Genomic DNA, 19359 nt, shown 5'->3' with positions numbered 1-19359 from the left:
CAATAAATTCTCCTGTTATGATTGCGAATCAAGTTCCTAGAAGAGTCCACAGATACCCATTTCAAAGCTTCCAGGGACCAGTACGTGGATCAGATGGTAACGGGCCACGGCTCCTCCTCGTCCTCCCCCTGAGCTGCTGCCTCGGGGGCTGCCCTGCCACTCTGCCGCCAGCTCACTTTTGGTGCTCTCCAGCAGCCGCCATGGCTGGGGCTTCCCCTTGGCATGGCACTGCACTGCTGCTGCTGACAGCGCCCCCAGCGGGGCAGCGGCAACGTCCCTCGGCAAAAGACTACCCCCCCCCCCGGGTCTCAGTAAAATTGTCAAGCATTGACCGGTCCCCAGTGAAAAAAAGGTTGGGGACCACTGATCTAGAACATCAAACCTTTGGAAAATAGGCTATGCAAATAGTCCATCAGTACTGTTCTACTCCAAGCACTACTGCAGTAGGAAACTGGAAACTACAGCCAAGGTTTTGAACATTATAACACAAGTTTAAAGGTTGGTGTACTGAGTTCAGCTTCCTCTGGAGAGAAGATCTTCGTATCTCCTGATATGAAACACAGTTAAAGGAAGAAAAAATGTAAGCAACCACATCCATTTACATTGCCATGGCTCCAGGAATTACAAGGAACCAAAAAATTGAGCCATGAAAATACAGACACTATAAGAAAGAGTTTATTGGCTTATTGGTGTAGAGCTTATAAAATAGTTCAATTAGGACATTAAATGAAGGAGACAGGCGAAGTTGAGGTCCTTATTCTCTCAGGCCATTCCAGAGGCAGAAGTGTATGTGGATATTTCATTTCTGTCTTGGACACTTAGCAGTAAGTCAAAGAACAATTTCCTTTCCAGTACCCTTTGTCTCTCTCTCTACCCTGAGTTAAGTCTTTTCAGTGCCTGGTGTACCGATGGGGTATGTACCGATTAGGTCTGCAGAAACTGAGGCTGCACCCGTGCTACCTTGCGCAGTTCCTTGGCATGTGTACAGGGACACTGCATTTCACACCAACTGATTGGCACCATCCGTACCCCTGAGACCAAAACAAAAAGTCATTGATGATCTAGCTTATCATGTTTTGGATACATATATCTCCTGCAAAAGCAAGAGCGCTCTAACAATGAAAATACCCTGTGACCAATTCCTGCTGCAACACATGCTACTTTTGGGGGAGATTTAGTTGCTCTGCTTCTGCAAAGCTCTCAAAACACTACACGTATCTCATACGAGGATCCCCCTTCCTGGTACTTACTCTATATTCTATTTTCCCCACCAATGCTGATAGTCACGTTAATACCAGCAGGCAGTGCTATCTACTTAGCCATAGGTTCAAAGGTTTCTGGCCTGGAAGACATCAACAAGCACAATACATTTCAATCTGGGCCGAATGAAACTTCTTACCTGCTTCACTATGAGCCACCACTACACCCAGCTCATTTTCGGCTGTTGTCAGCAAATAGTTGGATTGTGCATCCCCCAACGAGATCTAGCCCCACAGGGCCGGTTAAAGAAAACTGCTTGGAGACTTTAAAATTGGCTCAGTGTCAAAGATTTCTAAGCAGGGCATCAAAGAAACAATGGGAAAGGATACAACTTTGGCCAAAACAATGTCTCCTGGGCGGAAACTCTTATAAACCTCTACCTGCCATTGGGTGGGAAAGAAAGACAGAAGGTAAACAAAGCTGTAGAACCAGTCCAAGGGGGTTATATTACAGAGAAAGTACATGGAAGCAAGCCTGCACTATGCATGAAGAAAAATGTCAAAGAAATTCAAGAGATCTGTGCTAAGACTCTAAGAAAAGCACTGTTGAACTGCTTTTTATTCCTTATGGTTTTGGATTTTCACTAAATGATCCAAACTTCAAAAATAATTTGGGGGAAAGTGTGAGTCAGATGATAGATGTTCTACTAAATTAATAAAATGTGTATTAGTGTTAGAAAGAAATGCTCTTGGCTCTGTTTGCATTAGTGAGCTCTTCATGTGCTGTAATTGAGATGTTTATTCCACTGACCTTGTCTTTCTCTGTAGCTCGGATATCTTCTCTCCTGTAAAGGGAGACATTGAGACCTTAGTCTTGCCATCCCCTTTTCTGCTGGCTGTCCAACTCTAAGTGAACTGATTGCAATGTGATTAGCTTACTTTAGAAGGAAAGGCTAGCTAACTTAATAGTTAAACTTGTTGTGGAACAAGTAAACAAATGATCCCCAATTTGGTGTGTATTGACAACAACCTGCCCACTTATGTGTTTCTGGACACCCAGTTCTTTCTTTCCCAGAACAAAGCACCAATTCTGGCTTTCCCCCAACTCAGTGGAGCAGAAAATGTGATAGAAGAGTCCTGGAAGCATCACTTTGGTATATTTCCATCATAGTAGGATGCTTAGATTAGACCCTCTGAACATTTTGTCATTGGCTCGAGACTTCAAAGCAGCCATTTTTTGCTGGGACTTGTTTTTCAAAATGTTAAAAATGCCTACAGATTCAGCAATACTAGGGAATCCTAAAGTAAACTATGAACTGCTTATAGGCATCCAAAGTAAAAAATCACTCATTTCTTAATGTTCATCAGCACTCGAAAAGCAAATGGTGAGAATAAAACATGGTATTTATAATGGATAGAGGTCTAATCTCGCCTGGTCAAAGTCTCTACCCACCGTATTGTTCCACGGAATGGGGACTTCAGTGGTGTAGAGCTAACATACAAGATGTGGACCTTTGCAAAACGCGAGTTAATGCTGCAAACCTGAGAAGAAAGGTAAGAAAGAAAGGCCATTCATTATGACTTTCAGGTTAAGCAAATCCAGACTTTTCCCCACTTTTTTTTTTTTTTGCACCCTCTTCCTTCTGCCAAGGACAGATGCCCACCAGGACCTGTTGAGCCTGATGGAAAAGAAACGCAGGGCTCATGGAAACAGTCTGAAACCCAGTCTATGATTACAATACACCAAATGAAACAACATTGCCCATACACAACAATAAGGTTTGCAGCACTCAAGATTTTATATTCTTTATATCTTGTTTAGCAAGATCTGCCAGAATTACCTTGCATGTTACTGTGGCCCCCACATCAGGTAGAAGTTGAGAATCTGCATCTCTTGTTACAGAGACCACTGGCAGCTGTAGAAAAGCACAAAAAACTGGTCTGTCAACTCCTGGTTGCATTGCATCAAGCTCTTTGTTGGCACAATAAGCCAACTTTGTCTCTGATCTCTGGATTTCCAGAAGACCACATACTGATTCTTGTCCCACATAAAAACATGCAACACTTGCAACACAACTGCTACCAATTGGTTTCATTTTTACCATGCCATTATCACTTTTCTTCATGAAACAACCTGCCAGAGAGGCAAATATAGAGCCATGACGAGTGTAGGTTCCACTGCCTGGGGTTCCTTCCTCTAAGCTGCAGAGTCTCTCTCCTGAAGAACGGAATATAAAGGTGAAGTCAGTGCTGGAACTCCAAGTCTGTCTGCCAGTGATGCTATCTGGAATGGCCTGGGCACACAGTCTATCTTTGTTGAAGGAAACAAAAGCAGCATTGTGAAGTCTGGTCTCTAGGGTGTTTATCCAGTTTGCAAAGTTTCATAAACTATTTTTGAGTTCACAGTAAATGAAACAGGTGAGGGTGTTGCCATAGTGGAAGCAGGACCAGCCTAACTGTCCCAAATCTAGGAATCCTATTGCATTTTTCTTCATGTTCAGATGCATCAGATGAAGATGTTTGTAAAATGCTATTTCTCACACACACACACACACTGCAAAAAAAACCCTTTGGAAGTGGGGAATGTTTCTTGTTACTAGGAAAATACCAAAGGTACTGACCCTCCCTGTAGTGGTGTAGGGCTACATTACAGTCTCATTTGCTCCAATACTTCAGACAGGGACTTACAACAGGCATTTACAATACCCATAAAATAAAAAAGCAGATCAGCGAAGCCAGACAGTTCCCAGAACTAGCCTGCTTCACTATATGCTCAAAGGAGGCATAATGGAGCATCAATGATTGTCACCTACACAGCTCACAACATAAATCCTGAATTATGAATGCTATTCTCTCATTGGGACGGCAGACCTTTTCTTGCTAAAACAGCTTCTCATCAAGAACTACGGACTGCTGAACAAACATAAGACATAGGAACCAAGCCCAGCAACAAATCTAGATGTCGGTTTGGCCCCCACGTATTCTCAAGTAATATTACAGCCATGCTAATAACATTAACTATACCACTCTGGGTGCATCCTTCAACTGAATACATGCGGTCAGATGTCAACAATGTCCTACTCTCTATACAGGACAAATAAGTCAATTCCTATGTTAATCAATTAACAGATACAATCTAACTTTCTTTAAAAAGCCCAGAAATGAGTGGGGGGCACATATTAACCTTCCAAGACATATTGTGGCTAATCTAAAGGTTACTGTTCTCCTTCAAAATAATTTAACAGGGAGGATCTAAGGCCAAAGTGCTGAATTAGAATTTATTCCAAAATTCAAGACTGCATTATATTTTCACACCCAGTGAACAGGTAGCTTGGATTCCAGGCTATCTGTAAGTGCTAACATCTCATATATCCAACCACTTACAGTTGTTAATCGGCTCTGTTAAATAGTTGTTAACTTAGATCTGATATTTATTGTACCCTCCTACTAAAACCCTCCGGAATTATGAATAAAAGGAGAAACAACAACGGCAAAGTGCATTACAGTTCCCCCCTGCCAGAATCCACAGAAGCGTCATCGCTGGGCCCTTCATCTGTTTTTTTTTTCACCCAGGCCCCTAATTACTCTCAGGAATCGAGACCGAGCCTAAAAGGCGTACAGCTCTTTTTAGTCCTTTTTCGGATACCTTCTCTTGTACCGTCTCTCATGCCTCTGACAGCCATGCAGGCCCGCACTTGCCCCTCTTCACTGGCTGCCATGCTGCCGCCTCCCCACGGCCACCGGCTCCATCCGCCCCCTTCAGCAACCCCTTTTCCCGCTGTTTCACCCCCGCCCTCAAGTACTTCGCGCCGACGGCCGACGGATCTCTCCGCTCACTACGCGCCTAAAGCTGCGCCCGCCCCAGCAGAAGCCCCTGAGGGAAGTTCGACTCCCCGCTCAGGCTCCCTCCGCACTGCAACCCCCGACCCCTTTGCCGCCCTTCACCCACCAGGGACGCAGTGCCGCGCCGGAACCATGCTGCCGCGAGGGAAGCCAGAACCAGCGGCTGCAGCGCCCGCTTCCTCCTCGACGCGCCCGCCCACTACTCGGAGCAACGGGAAGCAGCCGCGGCATTCGCTAGTCCTGCTGCCACGTGACTCTCCCTAAACGCTCTTTTCTGCGGGATTGGGCGAGCGGATGGAGGGAAGTATGACGGCACGGCGCGATGCCTGATGGGAATCGTAGTTCCGTTCCGGGGTGTGCATGCGCGATAAGGTTCGGATAAGAGGGACCGGGGCGAGAGATGTCTGGGTGGATGCGGTGACTGGAGAGCGGCTTGTTTCGTTCCAGAGGATGGAGGCGTCGGGTGGGAAACGGGTCCTCCTCACGTTGAGTCCCTGCGGCGCATGCCGGGGTAAGTGGCCTTTCAGCCCGGCGTGCCTTGGAGGAGAGCGTCCTTTCCCCCTGCCGGCTATTCCCTTTCTCCATGGCTCTTAGGCGCACAGCCTCTTAGTGCTCAGAGACCCTGTCCTCTCTCCTCCTGTGCATGCTGTCGAGTGGCGTGCTGGAGGTCGGTCCCCTCGGTTCCCGCAGAAGTTGCCTGGCTTCTTCCCCTGCTGTTATGCGCCTGGTCCCTCCGCGTGCGCGTTTCAATGGACCGCCTTGGAATGTAAACCTTCTGGGCTTCGAGACTGGTCTCAAGCCTCCCCCTACAAAGGAGAGGGAGGAGGATATGGAAGGTTTCCCTCCCCCGCCCCGAATCCGCACTCACACTAGCCGTTATCCGGGTTGTCATGCCCACGGAATAGAAGCTGGGGCTTCACACCAGAGTGGAATTAATTACAACACGGGCTGAGAAGGCTGTGACTAAGATGTCCCTCAGGGACGCCTCCCGCTACGGAGTGTATCCTGATTTTCACCCACGCGGGTCTGAGGGGCATCTCAGTTATGGAGGTTCTTCTCCCAGTGAAGATTTCCAGTGTGGCCATCTGCTAGAAGGGAGATGCTGGTTTTTAAAAAGCTCGCCCTTAATCTGTTCCTAGGAATTGTGCCAACTCTGTCCAGCTGGCAAGAACAGGCTGGGTGATTTGGCAGCTTTCAGCAACAATGCCTGCATGTGTATATTATTATGTACTGTAATCTCTGTATGAACAGGCTAATGGAATTGAACACTCAGCATCTCTCCTTATGTGAGCCTGGAGCCCTGAAACTGTGCTTCAGGATGCTTAACTGTAAGAAAGCTTAGTGACTGCATCATTAGGTGTGTTAATATAAGAAATTCCCCTGTTTTATGGGGGGATTTGGGGAACAGTGACTAGTATACTGCCCATACAAAAACCTGGCCTGCAAAATCTCTTTCTCTTCTTTTGGATTATATGTCCTTCAGATGAACCAAACAGTACTACGAGGTTTCAGATGAGAGAATAACAAAATTTGAGTCCAATAGCACCTTTAAGACAAAGATTTATTCAATGCATGATTTTTGGAACAGGGAGTGTAGATATAAGGAGAAAGTAAATTAATAGCAAATTAGTAAATGGCATCATAACATCCAAAACATGCAGTATAATAATTCTTTGCTAGAAAAGCAAATAAATACTTCAGGTTCAGTCATTGTTCACAAAAACATTGGGGCAATAAAAATGTCAGGGTTGTTGATTAATGGCAGACACTTTCCTGGTTTTGAAAAGAAGTAATTAAAAGCGACGTTGTTAGCTCCATCATCTCCACCCAAGCATGGAGGCATCTCCACAAATGACAAGCTGTGCTGAGTTTGTTATCCCATCCTGAGAACAGATGAGATTAGAGACTAATAAGAGAGAGTCTGCTCCCTTTTGATAGCACAAGAATATGTTTACGCCTGGCTGGAGCAGTTTCAGAATGCCTCTTTTAATGTAAATCAAGATGGTTTGGGCGGATGTGGGGGCAGGGAGAAGGCTGTTGTCCCAGTAAGGCTGAGTGAAGTCTGGAAATTGTGTTTGGTGCTGGGCTGATACCTTCTAACCTACTCTTGTGAGGTGCTCCATTCCATCTTGCCATTCTTGGTGCCATTGTGCTGTTCCTGCCTGCCACCCCTTGGGTTGCCTAAGGCCACCACCCCTAGATTCACAAGATCACCACTGTTGGTTAATATTAATTGGCCAAGATCAGCTTTCTCCAGAGCTGGCCTAGCTCAGGTTCCTTTTTGCTCTTACATTAGTTGCAGCTCAACACCATGCAAGCAGGTAAGCTCTATAATTCTTTCAGCCCCTCTGGCTTCTTATTTGAGATTTTTTGGTGGTGTCAGGTACATCAGTCTGGTTTAAATGGGATAATTGCCACATTTTAAGAAAAGAAGCCAAAGGGGGTAGGTTGTGTCTGCCCCTCCCCCATGACTTGGTTTAGCGAATATTAACAGCTGTTTGTAACCTCCGTGCTTGGAATGTTTCTCAACCCAGATATTCAACAATGATGAAAATGAACAGGAAGGGATGGGAAGAAGGATTCAGGCCTATCCCCACGTGATTTGTGAATCCTACTAGTGCCCAGCTCTGTAACACATTAAGAGTTCTGGGTTAAATTTTATCACTGACTTTCATTTACCTCTTCTCCCTCTCCCCCCCCCCCCTCTGGGGATTGTTAACAGGTCTTTAGTGCTTCAGTGTCATTTTGTCTTTATCGTGATTGTCTTTAGTTAATACAAGTTGGAGTCGACAGAATGCTTTCCATTAATGGTGACATTTTCCCACCATTGTAGAAGAGTTTTCAGTAAGTCCAAGTCTCCTTGGACTGTACAATGAGCAGAAAAGCTCTAGAGGATCCAATCCAAAAATATTTGGGGAAGGATCCCAGAACTTACACTAAATATGCCCCTTTGCAACATAGCATCTGGTCAACATGCTGCCTCTTAAAATTAAAAGTGTATATGGCCACGCAAGGTTAGAACTACCATTCTGGTGGTGGTGGAGTGTAGATATAAATTTTAGCAAAGTCACACCTAAAACACTTTTCTGGATTGGCAGTGACTGTTCTTTGTCCCTTCAGCACCAGGTGGCTTTTAATTGTTACAATGCCGTGGAATTAAGTCCGGTACAGGCTCCTGAGTGCCAGGCTTCAAGCCTTTGTTCACACTCTTGAAATGTCAAAGAGGATGCAGTTGATGCAGCTGCCTCCCTCCTTCCCCAGGATTTAAGTGGCAGGAATGAGGACTCGCCGGTGGATATTCTCTGCTGTCATGCGCCTCTTACTGAGGTGCCTGCGGATAGGTCAGCGCCACCGGTTCTGGCCAACCCAGAAGGTGTGGCAGCTGTGGCTCTATGGACGTCTGTGCCTGCGCTCTCTGCTGTACAACTCCTTCACTGACAGTGACACTGCCCTTGATGCTCTCTTTGAGCCTGTCTACTGGCTGGTGGATCACATTACCCGTTGGTTTGGAGTGGTAAGTACCCTTAGGAAGGGGAGTGGGGCCTAAAGTCCATGGGGGACAATTTTGGCTTTGACTGTTAGAGATGCTGCCCCCAGCCCTTTTGAGTAGCTCTTTCAAACACATGAAGCTGCCCTAGACTACCAAGTCCAGCATTGTTTATTTTTGACTGGCAGCAGCTTTCCAGGATCTCAATCACATTTTTCCCATCACCCACTTCCTGATTCTTATGGTTCTCTGGACTGAATTCTGGGTCCTTCTGTATATAAAGAAGATGCTTTTTCCACTGAGCTACAACCCTTCTCACCAAGCCAGATATGGGAAGAGATGGGGTTGGTTCACATTATCCTTTGTTTGCTCCCCAGAGTTTTTGCATTCTTGGGGCTAAAGGAAGTCCAAGCAAGAGATTTTGTCCCGCAGCACTGTGCTAGTGACTCAGTCCTTTGCCTGGTCTGTCCAACAGGTGTTTGTTGCACTGGTGATCATTCTGACCAGCTCAGTGGTATGTATCGTGTATGTCTGCCTCTTGCCACTCATTCTGCGGACCTACCCTCTTCCCTGGGTCTTCTGGCACTTCATCTATGGTCACTGGAACCTCGTGATGATTGTCTTCCACTACTACATGGCCATCACTACTCAGCCTGGGTACCCTCCACAGGTAGGGCAGAGGTCTTAATACTTCTTCATTCAGCAGTGGGTGCAGGGTTTTGATGTCTCAGAGGAGGTATTTTTGTGCTGGTATCTGAAGCAGAGCTGCTTGGTGGAATTTCCCATCATTTCATGCCTTGCACAACAGCAGAAGGCAAAGGCTGGCCTAGAGCTGACCTTATGTGGGGCTCTGGAAGGCCTGGGCCCAAGAGTTCTTGACTCCAGCTTGTTCTGAGTTAGCATGAGGTGGCAGCATCCTTGCCCCAGAGTGCTGAAGAGCCACTGCTGTTTCCTTCCTCTAGCAGTCGAAGAGTGACATCGCTGCTGTCTCCATCTGCAGGAAATGTATCGCCCCAAAGCCTGCCAGGACCCACCACTGCAGCATCTGCAACAGGTGGGCATTCTCCCCTTGTCAGAATGAGGGGCACCCTTTTGCTTCTCACTCCCATGGCATGTTGTGACTTTTGTGCATTGATCAAATCTCATTAAAAAATACTGCAGAGAAATCTATGCAGAGCTTGAATCCTTTGCAAAATGTAGCTGCTGAATTTAAGATATGAAAACCAATTCAACATATATCTTTGGATAAGCTAGATCTGAACTATGGATATGAACATGTGGAATCTCCTTATATTGATTCAATCCTTTTGTCTGTCAAAGCCAGTACTGTCTCTTTAGACAGGCAGTGGCTCTACAGAGTCTCAAGGTAGGGGGTTTTCCAACATGAGTGCCTGAAATATGGAGATAGCTTGGGACAAATTCTGTACCACTGAATCCCACAGGAGGATCTGCAGGTTGCATTTCTTATTTCTGCATCTAGGGTTCTTTGAACATCCAGTAGCATGCTGATAGCTAGGCTGGTTTGTCTTGTGCAATGTTTGCGTGTTTCATAAAATCTGTTGTAGAACTGAGGATTTTGAAAATGTCTCTGGCTGTCTTTTTCCCCCTCCCTGTACTACTCTCTTACCCTTCAGCTTTCTCCAACAACTTACTTCAGAGTAAAATATCCCAATGAGAGCAACATTCCTTATACATTTTGCTTAATTTTGGCCTTGGAATTTTGAGTTTCTTTCAATGCAGGACTGAATCCTATTTTTATGAACAGCCCATGCTTTAGAATTGAAGTATGGTAGAAGTTCTTGGCAGATTGCTCACACAATATGTTAAGAATGTGGCTAGGCAAACAAAATAAGTGTGTCATGTTGCAGTTGCAGATCTACCCAATCTTCCCTTTGATAGGATCAGCTGTTATATAATACGGTAGCATCAGTTAATATGTTTGGATCCACTGTTTCTCTTCCCTGACCAGAACAGTGCTCTACTTGTTGCAGAGAGGGTAACTTTTGCTAATTCTATAGCATGAAAATTGAGTAGAATTGCATTTTGCATAGTTCCTGTAGATAGGGAACGAGAATGAGCATTGAGGCTTTGTTTAATTGGTTATTGGACATTTGGATCCACTTTCCTTTGCCCTTCTATCTTTTCTTAGGCACTGTCCACATATTTTAGGGCCTGTAATACCACCAACAGCATTTATGTTTTTGAGACCTGCTTTCATTATTATTTCTAAGAAAGCTAACAGGATCAAGAAGCTGACTTATGTGCCAATTACTCTGTTCTATACATGTGCATTTACAGATCTGCAAAATAGCTGTAGTCTAAGGCAGTTGGAAGTAGGACAATGAGATCAACCTAAACAGAAATCTAGAGTTTGCTTGCATATACATGATGAAGCAGTACCCATACAACAGCTGATCTCCTTCTATTTCTCCCTCCCTGTATTGCTGTACTACTGTGCTTAAATATATTGTAGCTTAGCATTATCATGGCTGTGCTGCCTTGTCAGCATTCCCTTCTCTCATTTCTATCCTCTGTGCAAAAGCATTCAATATCAATGTTACCTTCCTCCCACAGGTGTGTGCTGAAGATGGACCATCACTGTCGTATCCTTCGGTCTCACTGACACTCTCATACTTTGAACTTAGGGGAAGGAGTTCAGGAGAAACTGGGCCACCTGCACCTAGAGAAAGACTCCTTATTACAGTGAAGGGAATATAGGGGTCTCATGAGGCTGAATGTCTTAATAAGGGTGTCGTGCACCATCAAAGAGGAAGAAGTTTGCATGGTAATGAGACACACCTCACCAGTACTTCAAAGTCAACTGTCTGTATTACAGGAGCCATTACCCTTAATAGGTCTGGTTTCTCCCTTGTGATGCTTCCTTCTGGCTTGCTCAATATTGGCTTAAAAGTTATTACTTTTGCAAAGGAAGAAGGAATGCATTTACTTATTAATTCCGATATTTATACTCCCAAATAAGTGTACAACATAATATTTCTCTCCTATTTTATCCTCACCACAACCAACCTACGAGGTACATTCGGCTGAGAGCTAGCACAAGATTCCCCAGCAGACTTCCACGGTGGATCTCACCACTCCATAGTATGTAGAAGCAGGATAGGACGGAAAGGCCTTAAATACAGCTGTCTTTAGTTGTACTTTTGGGTGGGTTGGCCTTTTTGCTTGCAGTTACAGACCTTTAACTCCAAGGGGCAGCATGGCTGAACAACTGCGTTGGGCACTTCAACCACCGTTACTTTTTCTCCTTCTGCCTCTTCATGACCATGGGTTGCATCTATAGCAGCGTTAGTGGCTGGGACATGTTCTGGGAGGCCTATGCTGCCATTGAGGTGAGGTTCCTGGCTGAGCTAAGGTCTGGAGGGGTTGCTGGGGCCAGGGGGAGAAAGGGGCTCTTCATTTCTGGTTTTGATGCTGCCACATGCAGCTGGGGCAAGCATGTCATGAAATGAGTGTGTGTAACTGGCAGCCTGTTTTCCATCCGCTAGAAAATGAAACTGCTTGCCAAGGAGAGACTGCAAGTGACTGCCAATCAGGTGGGGTACCTGCTCCTCATCTGTTCGAGGCAGAGACAGGACAGAGCATGGTAGAGGACCTTCCTGCTTTTCTCCCAGGAATCAATCCCAAAGCCCCAGAGGTCACTCACTGAAAAGTAGCTATATGCTGCCCAAATTTCAAAAGCCACGATGGGAGGGAAGCAAGGCCCCAGCCCCCAGCCCCCATGCTCTGCCCAGTTTCTGATTCACGATCATTGCAGTCCCTGTCTCTTAGAAGGTAGCTGTCTGTTTAATGTGCAGTCTGTCTGGTTGTTCGTTCTAGAAAGTCCCTTCTGCATCTTGCCACTTTGGGTGCCAGCCCTCTCTGAGGTTTTGCATCTGAACACATGTCCTTTACTTTGCAGACTTACGGTCAGACCCCACCACCTACTTTCACCTTCCAAGAGAGAGCATTCCACAAGAGCGTCGTGTATGCCTGGGTTCTTTGCAGGTAACTGAGGTAGACCCCTCACAAAATGCTTGCTGCCCTCTGGCAAAGAGGACACACCTAAATATCGTTGTCTGAAACAACTCTTGACTGTGGCTCTATCAGCCTGCTCCTTTTTTCTGCAACTTTCATCTTTCCTTCCTCAGTTCAGTGGCCTTGGCCCTGGGAGCCCTCATGATCTGGCATACTGTCCTCATCACCCGGGGTGAGACCAGCATTGAAAGACACATCAACCGCAAAGAGAAAAGGAGGCTCCAGAAGAAGGGCAAGGTGATGAGGGAGAGAGACTGAAGTTTCAGCTGATTTTAGTTTTATTTTTAGTGTTCTATTTGCATTTATGTTAGTGTACTGAAGACAGAGTTTTATATAAAAGAGGTAGGATGAGTACTCTAATACCAAGTGAAGAGTGCACAGCCTATCTGGCCATTTGTGGGGCTTTAACCACAGCCTTTCTGAGCAGGGGCTGCTATGCTAAAGGGAAGAGTGGCTGTCTTAGTAGCAGCTACCGGAGTGCTATCTCATAACCCATCTTCCTTGGCTCTAGGTGTTTCGAAATCCATACAGCTATGGTCCTTTGGGCAACTGGAAGGTCTTCCTAGGTGTTGAGAGAAAGAGGTATGGTACTGTTAGAAGACCAAATCTGGAAGTGGGGTCCTAAGCACCAATAGCACCTTTGCTAGTTTAGAGTATAAACAAGTTTCTAGATGTGTACCTGTAGTTATCTCTTAAGACCCCATTCTCTTTTGCAGGCATTGGGTTACCAGAGTTCTGTTGCCCTCCACTCACCCACCCAAGGGATCTGGCTTGAACTGGGATACCACTCCTTATGGTCCTGAACAGAAGACTGCACTCCTAGCAATATGAACTGAACAAGCAGCACAATGTGTGGAAGACTGTAGGCCTCACCTTACTTCCATGGAGAAGCATAGCAGAAAGTTCTATCCCTTAGAAAATGGCTGGCTGACCCGCACAGTGGCTTATCAACACTGACCTGCTCCCAGTGGTTTGAGGAGGGAGGCAGAGGAAGCCCCAGCTGCAGGCAGCTGTGAGGGCAACAGGGATGCTTCTTGCCTTCCTTCTTGGTGTCCTAGCACACATATTCTAGCCTGCCTAGAGTAAATTATTGGAGTTTCTGATGATGGGCTTTCCCTTATTCTCAAGGAGGCTGGCATTCCAGGGTTCTGCTGCTCTCCCTGTAAGAAGGCAGGGATTTTTTTAACATTTAGGAATAAAACCATTTTAATATTAACATGTCTTCAAGCTTGGTCTCAAAGGGGGAAAGGAGGAGGGTATGGCAACAGCTGATCAAAACCTGTTCAGGGAACTACTAGAACTCTTCCTATTTCACGCAGCTGTGTTGACCCATGCCTTGTAGGACTGATCCTCAGCTGTTTTACTTGGTGAATGTGTCTCATGAAGCAAGATGGTAAAATACTGCTGCTGGTATCTTTCATTGCTGATCCAACCATTTGTGCAGGTTCCCTTTCCCTGAGAAGAACACTCCCCCAGTATTAGTACACCTAGGACTCTTTTCTTCTCTCATGAGTTGTATGTGTACATGAGCTACCACTCCTCAGCTAGAATTCATTGTACAACAGGGTGGAGGCAAGATGTTGCTTTCAGAATTGATGTATGTATAACCACCAGGGAATCTGGGTATCTAAAACTTACCTGAACAGGTATGTAAATTAAGCCCTTCAAAGGTGAAGCCAGGTTATAGCCCTACCCCATAAGCAGTACCCATATTTCAACCCCCTACCTTTCACACCTTATTCAAGCACAGAATTTATGAAGTTCCTCCTGACATTCTAGTCAGCTGTATGTCACTCTTAACTATTATATAAAATAGAAGACTAAATAAGTGTCTAGATGAGTTATTTACTCCACCTGCAGACTTAAGACCTCAGACAAGGGGGTCTTTCTCCAGCAGAACAGCTGAAGATCTTTTAATGAGAAGTGGCAGGATTCAACACAGAACCTTGACTGCAAAAAGTATGCACTGTATTATTGTGATGGAGTACCTAGCTGCTGCCAACACACTTGCATGGAGTCTACATTTCCCTCAGTCTTCTACAGTAGCTCTGTGTTCTTGAATTAATTTTTCAAAACAGCGGTAATGTAGTCCTGTGTACCAGATGTCTCCTATGTCATATATATAACATTCAAAGTAGAACTACGAATATTTTTGGAAATATAATCCCATTCACCACCTAAAAAACATTGCATACTGAATCAGGAAGTTATTTCAAGGGACTAAGAGCCACTCTTTCCCAGGGGAGAAAAACACAGCAATACTGAATGGGTCACTTCATGATGTAAAAACACATCAAGCTGGATGGGTAAGGAGCATTTGGCTCAGAAGCTGATGAGATGTTCTAGAACACTTGGGAGAGTAGGCTAAAAATTTAACGACACAGGGCCACTCACTTCTACCTCCCTTTCTCTACAAGAGACACCTTCTCCACCAAGGTTGTTAGCAAACAGGTATATTTATTCTTCTGGACCCACACACACTGCGCTCTGTTGGGTCTTGGCGCTTCCACATACTACTGCCCTGCAGCAGGAACTGTGGCTAGCTGCTCCATCCTACTGGATGCACACACTGCGATTCATACTCTGCTAGGCCGCAAAAGGAGAGCTGTCCTCCTCAGAGGTTTTGCTGCTTCCCAGAGAAAGCTAGCACTCCCATTGTCATCAAGGCCAATGCCTTAATAGGGGGGATGGGGACAGGTGAGACTGTCAATCAGGATCAGAAGTGCAAGCCTTCACCTGCCAGGGGTCCCAAGAAGAAACCTGCAAGAAAGAACAACAGGGATTAGACAACAGTAGAGGGGCAGTGGAGAGTAATCCCAGATCATGATTCCAAACCTCTCTACTCCTATAGGATTCCACCATACACATAGCCACACCTACAGTGTATATTCAGTCAACCACTCTTTAAAGTACTGGGTGGGCTTTAAACACTGAGGGATACTAATGCCAGCCATATATAACAGAGCTAACCCCTCAGTTTCATCTTTGTCCCCCAGCACTCTCACCATTCTCCTCGTGCTGTCACGGCTTCTTTCCGTACCAGCCGCTTCTTGTCATCCAAAGGTTTAGCCAGTGCCCGGATCACCCGTGGCTTGTAGGGAATCACCTACAATTGAATTGAAAGACATATTAATAAGGCTCCTACAGCATCTCCTCAAGGTTCTCAAAGACCGATTCTAAATGGAGGTGGCTGCACTGGAAGTTTGTGACAAGGCCATTAGCCCCCCTGCTTCATGGATTCCCCACGGGATAATTTTCCCCACCAGATTTGTGCCTCCACATTGAGGCAGCTGGGGCAAAAAGGTTGCAGTGTACTCTGTAGCAGCAGGGTGTTTGGTTTTATTTGCAGGAAGGTGGGATTGGATGACTATGGAATCCCACCTTCCTGCAAATGAAAAAAATGCCCCAGTTTGCCCCACGCAGCTACAAGTGCCACAGAGTAAACGAGGGCATTTGTTGTCCCTTACAGGATGCTGTAGGAGGGGGAGGAGCTGGGCTTGGAAGGCCCAATTCTTCCCCTGCCCACACAAGCCTGCTGGGTGAGGGTTGCTGGCACCGCCCGGGGCACAAAAGGGAATGCAGAAAAATCTACATTCCTTTGCCCCAGGGCAACGGAGGCTCTAATGCGTGCCAAGCTTGGCCCAGCACCAATGTCATGTGGAAGCAGGAATTAGCCCCACTGCCATACAAGTGCCAGTCCGGCCTCCCCCTCCCCATGCGAAATTGGTCCAAGTGAAGGCAACAGGACAGAAGCAGATACAGGTACTACAAGTCCTATCCATGGAAGGAGATTGTGTCCTTCAGGGAGAATAACCAGCATGTTATACCCACAGGCATCCCTACCGCTTACCACTGGGGTGGGCAAGGAAGCGAGTGCATGGAGGCATTGAAGTGCAGCAATGCGAATTGCCTGCAATGCAAAAAAAAAAAAAAAAAAATAGCCATTAGTTACCCTTCGGGGGGGGGGGTAGTTCATGGTTGCACAAGGTGCAAAGGAGCAGCCAACCGGGACTCACCATGGCTGGGCTGTCTGTCAGGCTGAGGAACTTGCTCACAAGTGTGTCAACATGCAGACTTACAACCAGAGGCGCATCAAGCAACAATGGCTGTAGGCAGTGCAATGTTGAAAGCTGAACCCCACAATCAGGGCATGACAGGGCTTCCAGCAACAGGGGCAGCAACTGCAGAGATAAAAAGAGTAAGATATGGACACAGAATTCTCCCACTATTTGAGGGGGCAACCAACAGGTGGCTCACAAATGAACAGTAGCTACAGAATCACTCCTGTACCCCACAAAAAAAAGAAAAAGATTGAGCTAGAGTCTTCTCTCTCCCTCAAATCTTTATTCCATAGGAATATACTATGTTTTCAGTACTGTTTCTATAATCCATGCCCCATTCTTAGAACAGAACAAAACTTGCTAACATGCAGGTGGGGAGTAGCTGGGAATATTTTACTGTACTCAGAAGTAGCTACCAGTAAAGAAAAGGTGGGCAACCCATATAGCTACATAACTCATCACAGACAACAACATCTTTGGACCTGGCCCCGCACATTAGCCCCACTTACGGTAGGCAGCTCTGTCACCAGCACTGGCTTGGGCAGGTGGTTGAGTATATGAGAGAGGCCTTTCAAGTAATGTGCTTTCACACCTAGGAAGGACAGACAGACAGACACTCATTCCTGCAAGTTTGAGAGATCAAGAGGGATCTGACATGGAATAAGCCTAGGCACACTTGGGGTGTGCAAGCAGTCTCTTGATTCAGCAGCACCTGAATACCTCAGGTCCGGGTATATCCAGGGGCACAAGCTGAAGGGGTACAACCTAGCGTGGGGAGGGAGATCTGCCAGCAGGAGAAGAAAAAGACAAGAGAAGTCCTTTGTTTTATGAAGCCTTTTCTCCTGCGTTTGGTCCCCATGGGGAGAAAACCAGGAAAAAACAAAAAAATATAAAAAGCAGATGTGGAGTATCACACTAGACATTCATTAATCCTGTGTCCTGACCATGTCAGATTGTTTTGAATATGTAACATTCTCTCTAATTTGACAAAGGACGACAACTGGGGAGAGTCTCACCAGGGGCAGCTGTGTGGAAACCTTGCACCATTTGTGGCACACACTCTGTGAAGAAGCGCTGGCGGAACATGAGGCGCATGTCAGCATGGCAGCTCTTGCCCAGGACATCTGGAGAGTCCGCCATGAGCAAGGCAAAGCCATCGCCCACTGCTGGACCAAGGACCGTGTCCCCCAAGAGCTCGAGCAGCTGCAAGGAAGGAGGAGAAGGCTCATCAGATGAGCTCAGATAGCATGAATCAGTTTACCGGACCTCCATTCCCTCGGCTCACCTTGTCAGTCAGATGTGTGGTTAGTGGATGATAGCGCAACAACAAAGCCTTGCTCACCTGCAGAAAGAGAGAAGTATATTCAGCTCTGTCCTAGCAGTCCACAGGACGTGGCTGAATGTTGAAGACTTACCCACAGTAGCAGAGTGAGAGCCTGGCTTCTGTGAGAACCCTCCTTCAGGCCTTGCTCCAATTTGTCCATGGCTGCTCTCAAGAGCTCATCTAACTGAGGCCCTAAGAAGGACAGAGGAAAAGAGACCGTTGTTCCTATATAATGCTCTGCAAGCCGTGAAGAACAGAGCACAGCCCAGCTCTGGCATTTTCCATCCATCACAGCTGTGCCCTACCTCCCACCTCATCATTAGGACATATGCTGTCTCACCCGGTGGTTACCTGCTGGGTGCTTGTTAACCAAGCCTGCAAAACATTTGGCAGCAGCTGTAGCAGTGAAAAGACAGTCAGAGGAGCAGCTCAAGGCTAGCAGATCTCGTAGTAATCGGTCCTGCTGAGGGATTGGCACCTGGAGGGAAAGCAGAGCTCAGGGTGACAGTGAGCTTAATCACAGCCCTATAAACCAGGCAGTGGAGCCTTATACCATCCACCAGGCCCTTGGCACTGGCTGCCTAAGCTTCAAGCAAAATGCAGAATACCCAGATCCAGATACCCCAACTCCCAGCACTTACATTTTTTGGTAAGGAGCACACAAAGGCCATGAGCAGAGCAACAAGTTTTTTCTGGGTTTGAAATGGGCACTGCCCATCCTGTGGAGAAAACACCATTATTTCCTCTACTGAAGCCACCCTGAAGAAGCTGCCATATTCTTCTATGCACCCATTCTTCCATGCCTCCAGTTACTCAACCCACCTGCAAGGGCTGGAAAGAGCTGGGAAAGCTGTTTCCAGGGAGGAAAGAAAGTTCTCCATCTAGGAAGAGGGGCACCACTTTGGAGACACTCTGAGCAGCCAGCCTGGCAGGGAGACAAACAGGAAGGAAACTGACTCAACAGCACAGTACAATCATCAAGCAAAGGGAGAGAGACTGCCTGCACCCATCCTAACCTTAGTAAATCACATCAAGCTGGTCAGGGTAAGTGCCCGTCCCTGTCTAGAAAAAGCAGAGAAACCAGGACAGGGAATTGCACACACTGGTAAATCAAAAGATGGGAGGGATGCAGAAAAAGCCATTTCCTGTAGCTAATACTCACTCTGGACTTAAGTACATACAAGCAGCGCTGATGACCCACACCATGGCAGATAAGGCTTCTTCTGTCAGCAGCACCTGGCTTAGCATTGTGAGGGTGTCTTCTGAAAATAATCAGATAATAATAATCATATAAAATAACTGTCTGTTCTGATCAGCAGCAGGGGCTCAGGTAGAGTCTGTAGCTTGGGAAAAGCAACTGAATGAGCCACATCTACTAATCTACCCACATTCCTCTATTATTAGGGACTG

General features: G+C 46.3%; 3 protein-coding genes across 11 annotated transcripts in view; 1 reads left to right on the top strand and 2 right to left on the bottom strand.

Annotated features, from left to right (window-relative positions):
• Positions 1-657: 657 nt before the first annotated feature.
• On the bottom strand, positions 658-5304 carry EXOSC1 (exosome component 1). 3 transcript variants are annotated; one of them, XM_077349449.1, is made up of 8 exons: positions 5149-5304; positions 3302-3417; positions 3041-3115; positions 2653-2741; positions 2011-2044; positions 1590-1640; positions 1400-1484; positions 658-1031 (listed from the first exon to the last, which is right to left on the bottom strand). In XM_077349449.1, exons 1-8 carry the CDS (start codon positions 5174-5176, stop codon positions 925-927), a joined length of 585 nt encoding a protein of 194 aa, XP_077205564.1. In that variant the 5' UTR covers positions 5177-5304; the 3' UTR covers positions 658-924. The 3 variants fall into 3 exon arrangements, with proteins under 3 accessions (XP_077205564.1, XP_077205561.1, XP_077205562.1); XM_077349446.1 differs by having other exon boundaries at positions 3302-3510; positions 5149-5293; XM_077349447.1 differs by lacking the exon at positions 5149-5304 and adding an exon at positions 4846-4957.
• An 81-nt stretch (positions 5305-5385) lies between these two features.
• ZDHHC16 (zDHHC palmitoyltransferase 16) lies at positions 5386-13780 on the top strand. Of its 4 annotated transcripts, none has more exons than XM_077349440.1 (11): positions 5386-5553; positions 8304-8556; positions 9005-9199; positions 9495-9583; positions 11104-11132; positions 11746-11879; positions 12036-12083; positions 12449-12534; positions 12678-12801; positions 13076-13146; positions 13281-13780. In XM_077349440.1, the coding sequence occupies exons 2-11, from the start codon at positions 8320-8322 to the stop codon at positions 13393-13395; spliced, it is 1128 nt and encodes a 375-aa protein (XP_077205555.1). In that variant the 5' UTR covers positions 5386-5553; positions 8304-8319; the 3' UTR covers positions 13396-13780. The 4 variants fall into 4 exon arrangements, with proteins under 4 accessions (XP_077205555.1, XP_077205557.1, XP_077205553.1 ...); XM_077349438.1 differs by having other exon boundaries at positions 5387-5553; positions 9492-9583; XM_077349442.1 differs by lacking the exon at positions 12036-12083.
• A 1221-nt stretch (positions 13781-15001) lies between these two features.
• Positions 15002-19359, bottom strand: part of MMS19 (MMS19 cytosolic iron-sulfur assembly component) — a 31252-nt gene continuing 26894 nt past the window's right edge. For all 4 annotated transcript variants that reach the window (XM_077349435.1, XM_077349436.1, XM_077349434.1 and 1 more), the window contains exons 20-31: positions 19112-19211; positions 18772-18874; positions 18591-18668; positions 18301-18427; positions 18041-18141; positions 17911-17967; positions 17642-17828; positions 17135-17217; positions 16581-16745; positions 16415-16474; positions 15570-15670; positions 15002-15324 (exon numbers count right to left, since the gene is read on the bottom strand). In XM_077349435.1, the coding sequence (XP_077205550.1) occupies positions 15297-15324; positions 15570-15670; positions 16415-16474; positions 16581-16745; positions 17135-17217; positions 17642-17828; positions 17911-17967; positions 18041-18141; positions 18301-18427; positions 18591-18668; positions 18772-18874; positions 19112-19211 (1190 nt within the window). In that variant the 3' untranslated portion in view covers positions 15002-15296. The remainder of the gene's footprint in view (positions 15325-15569; positions 15671-16414; positions 16475-16580; positions 16746-17134; positions 17218-17641; positions 17829-17910; positions 17968-18040; positions 18142-18300; positions 18428-18590; positions 18669-18771; positions 18875-19111; positions 19212-19359) is intronic.

The sequence above is a fragment of the Paroedura picta genome, chromosome 8 (assembly GCF_049243985.1).
Source record: "Paroedura picta isolate Pp20150507F chromosome 8, Ppicta_v3.0, whole genome shotgun sequence".
Classification (NCBI taxonomy): Eukaryota; Metazoa; Chordata; class Lepidosauria; order Squamata; family Gekkonidae; genus Paroedura; species Paroedura picta.
Note: the sequence above shows the minus strand (reverse complement) of the source record. Positions and strands in the feature narration are given on the sequence as shown.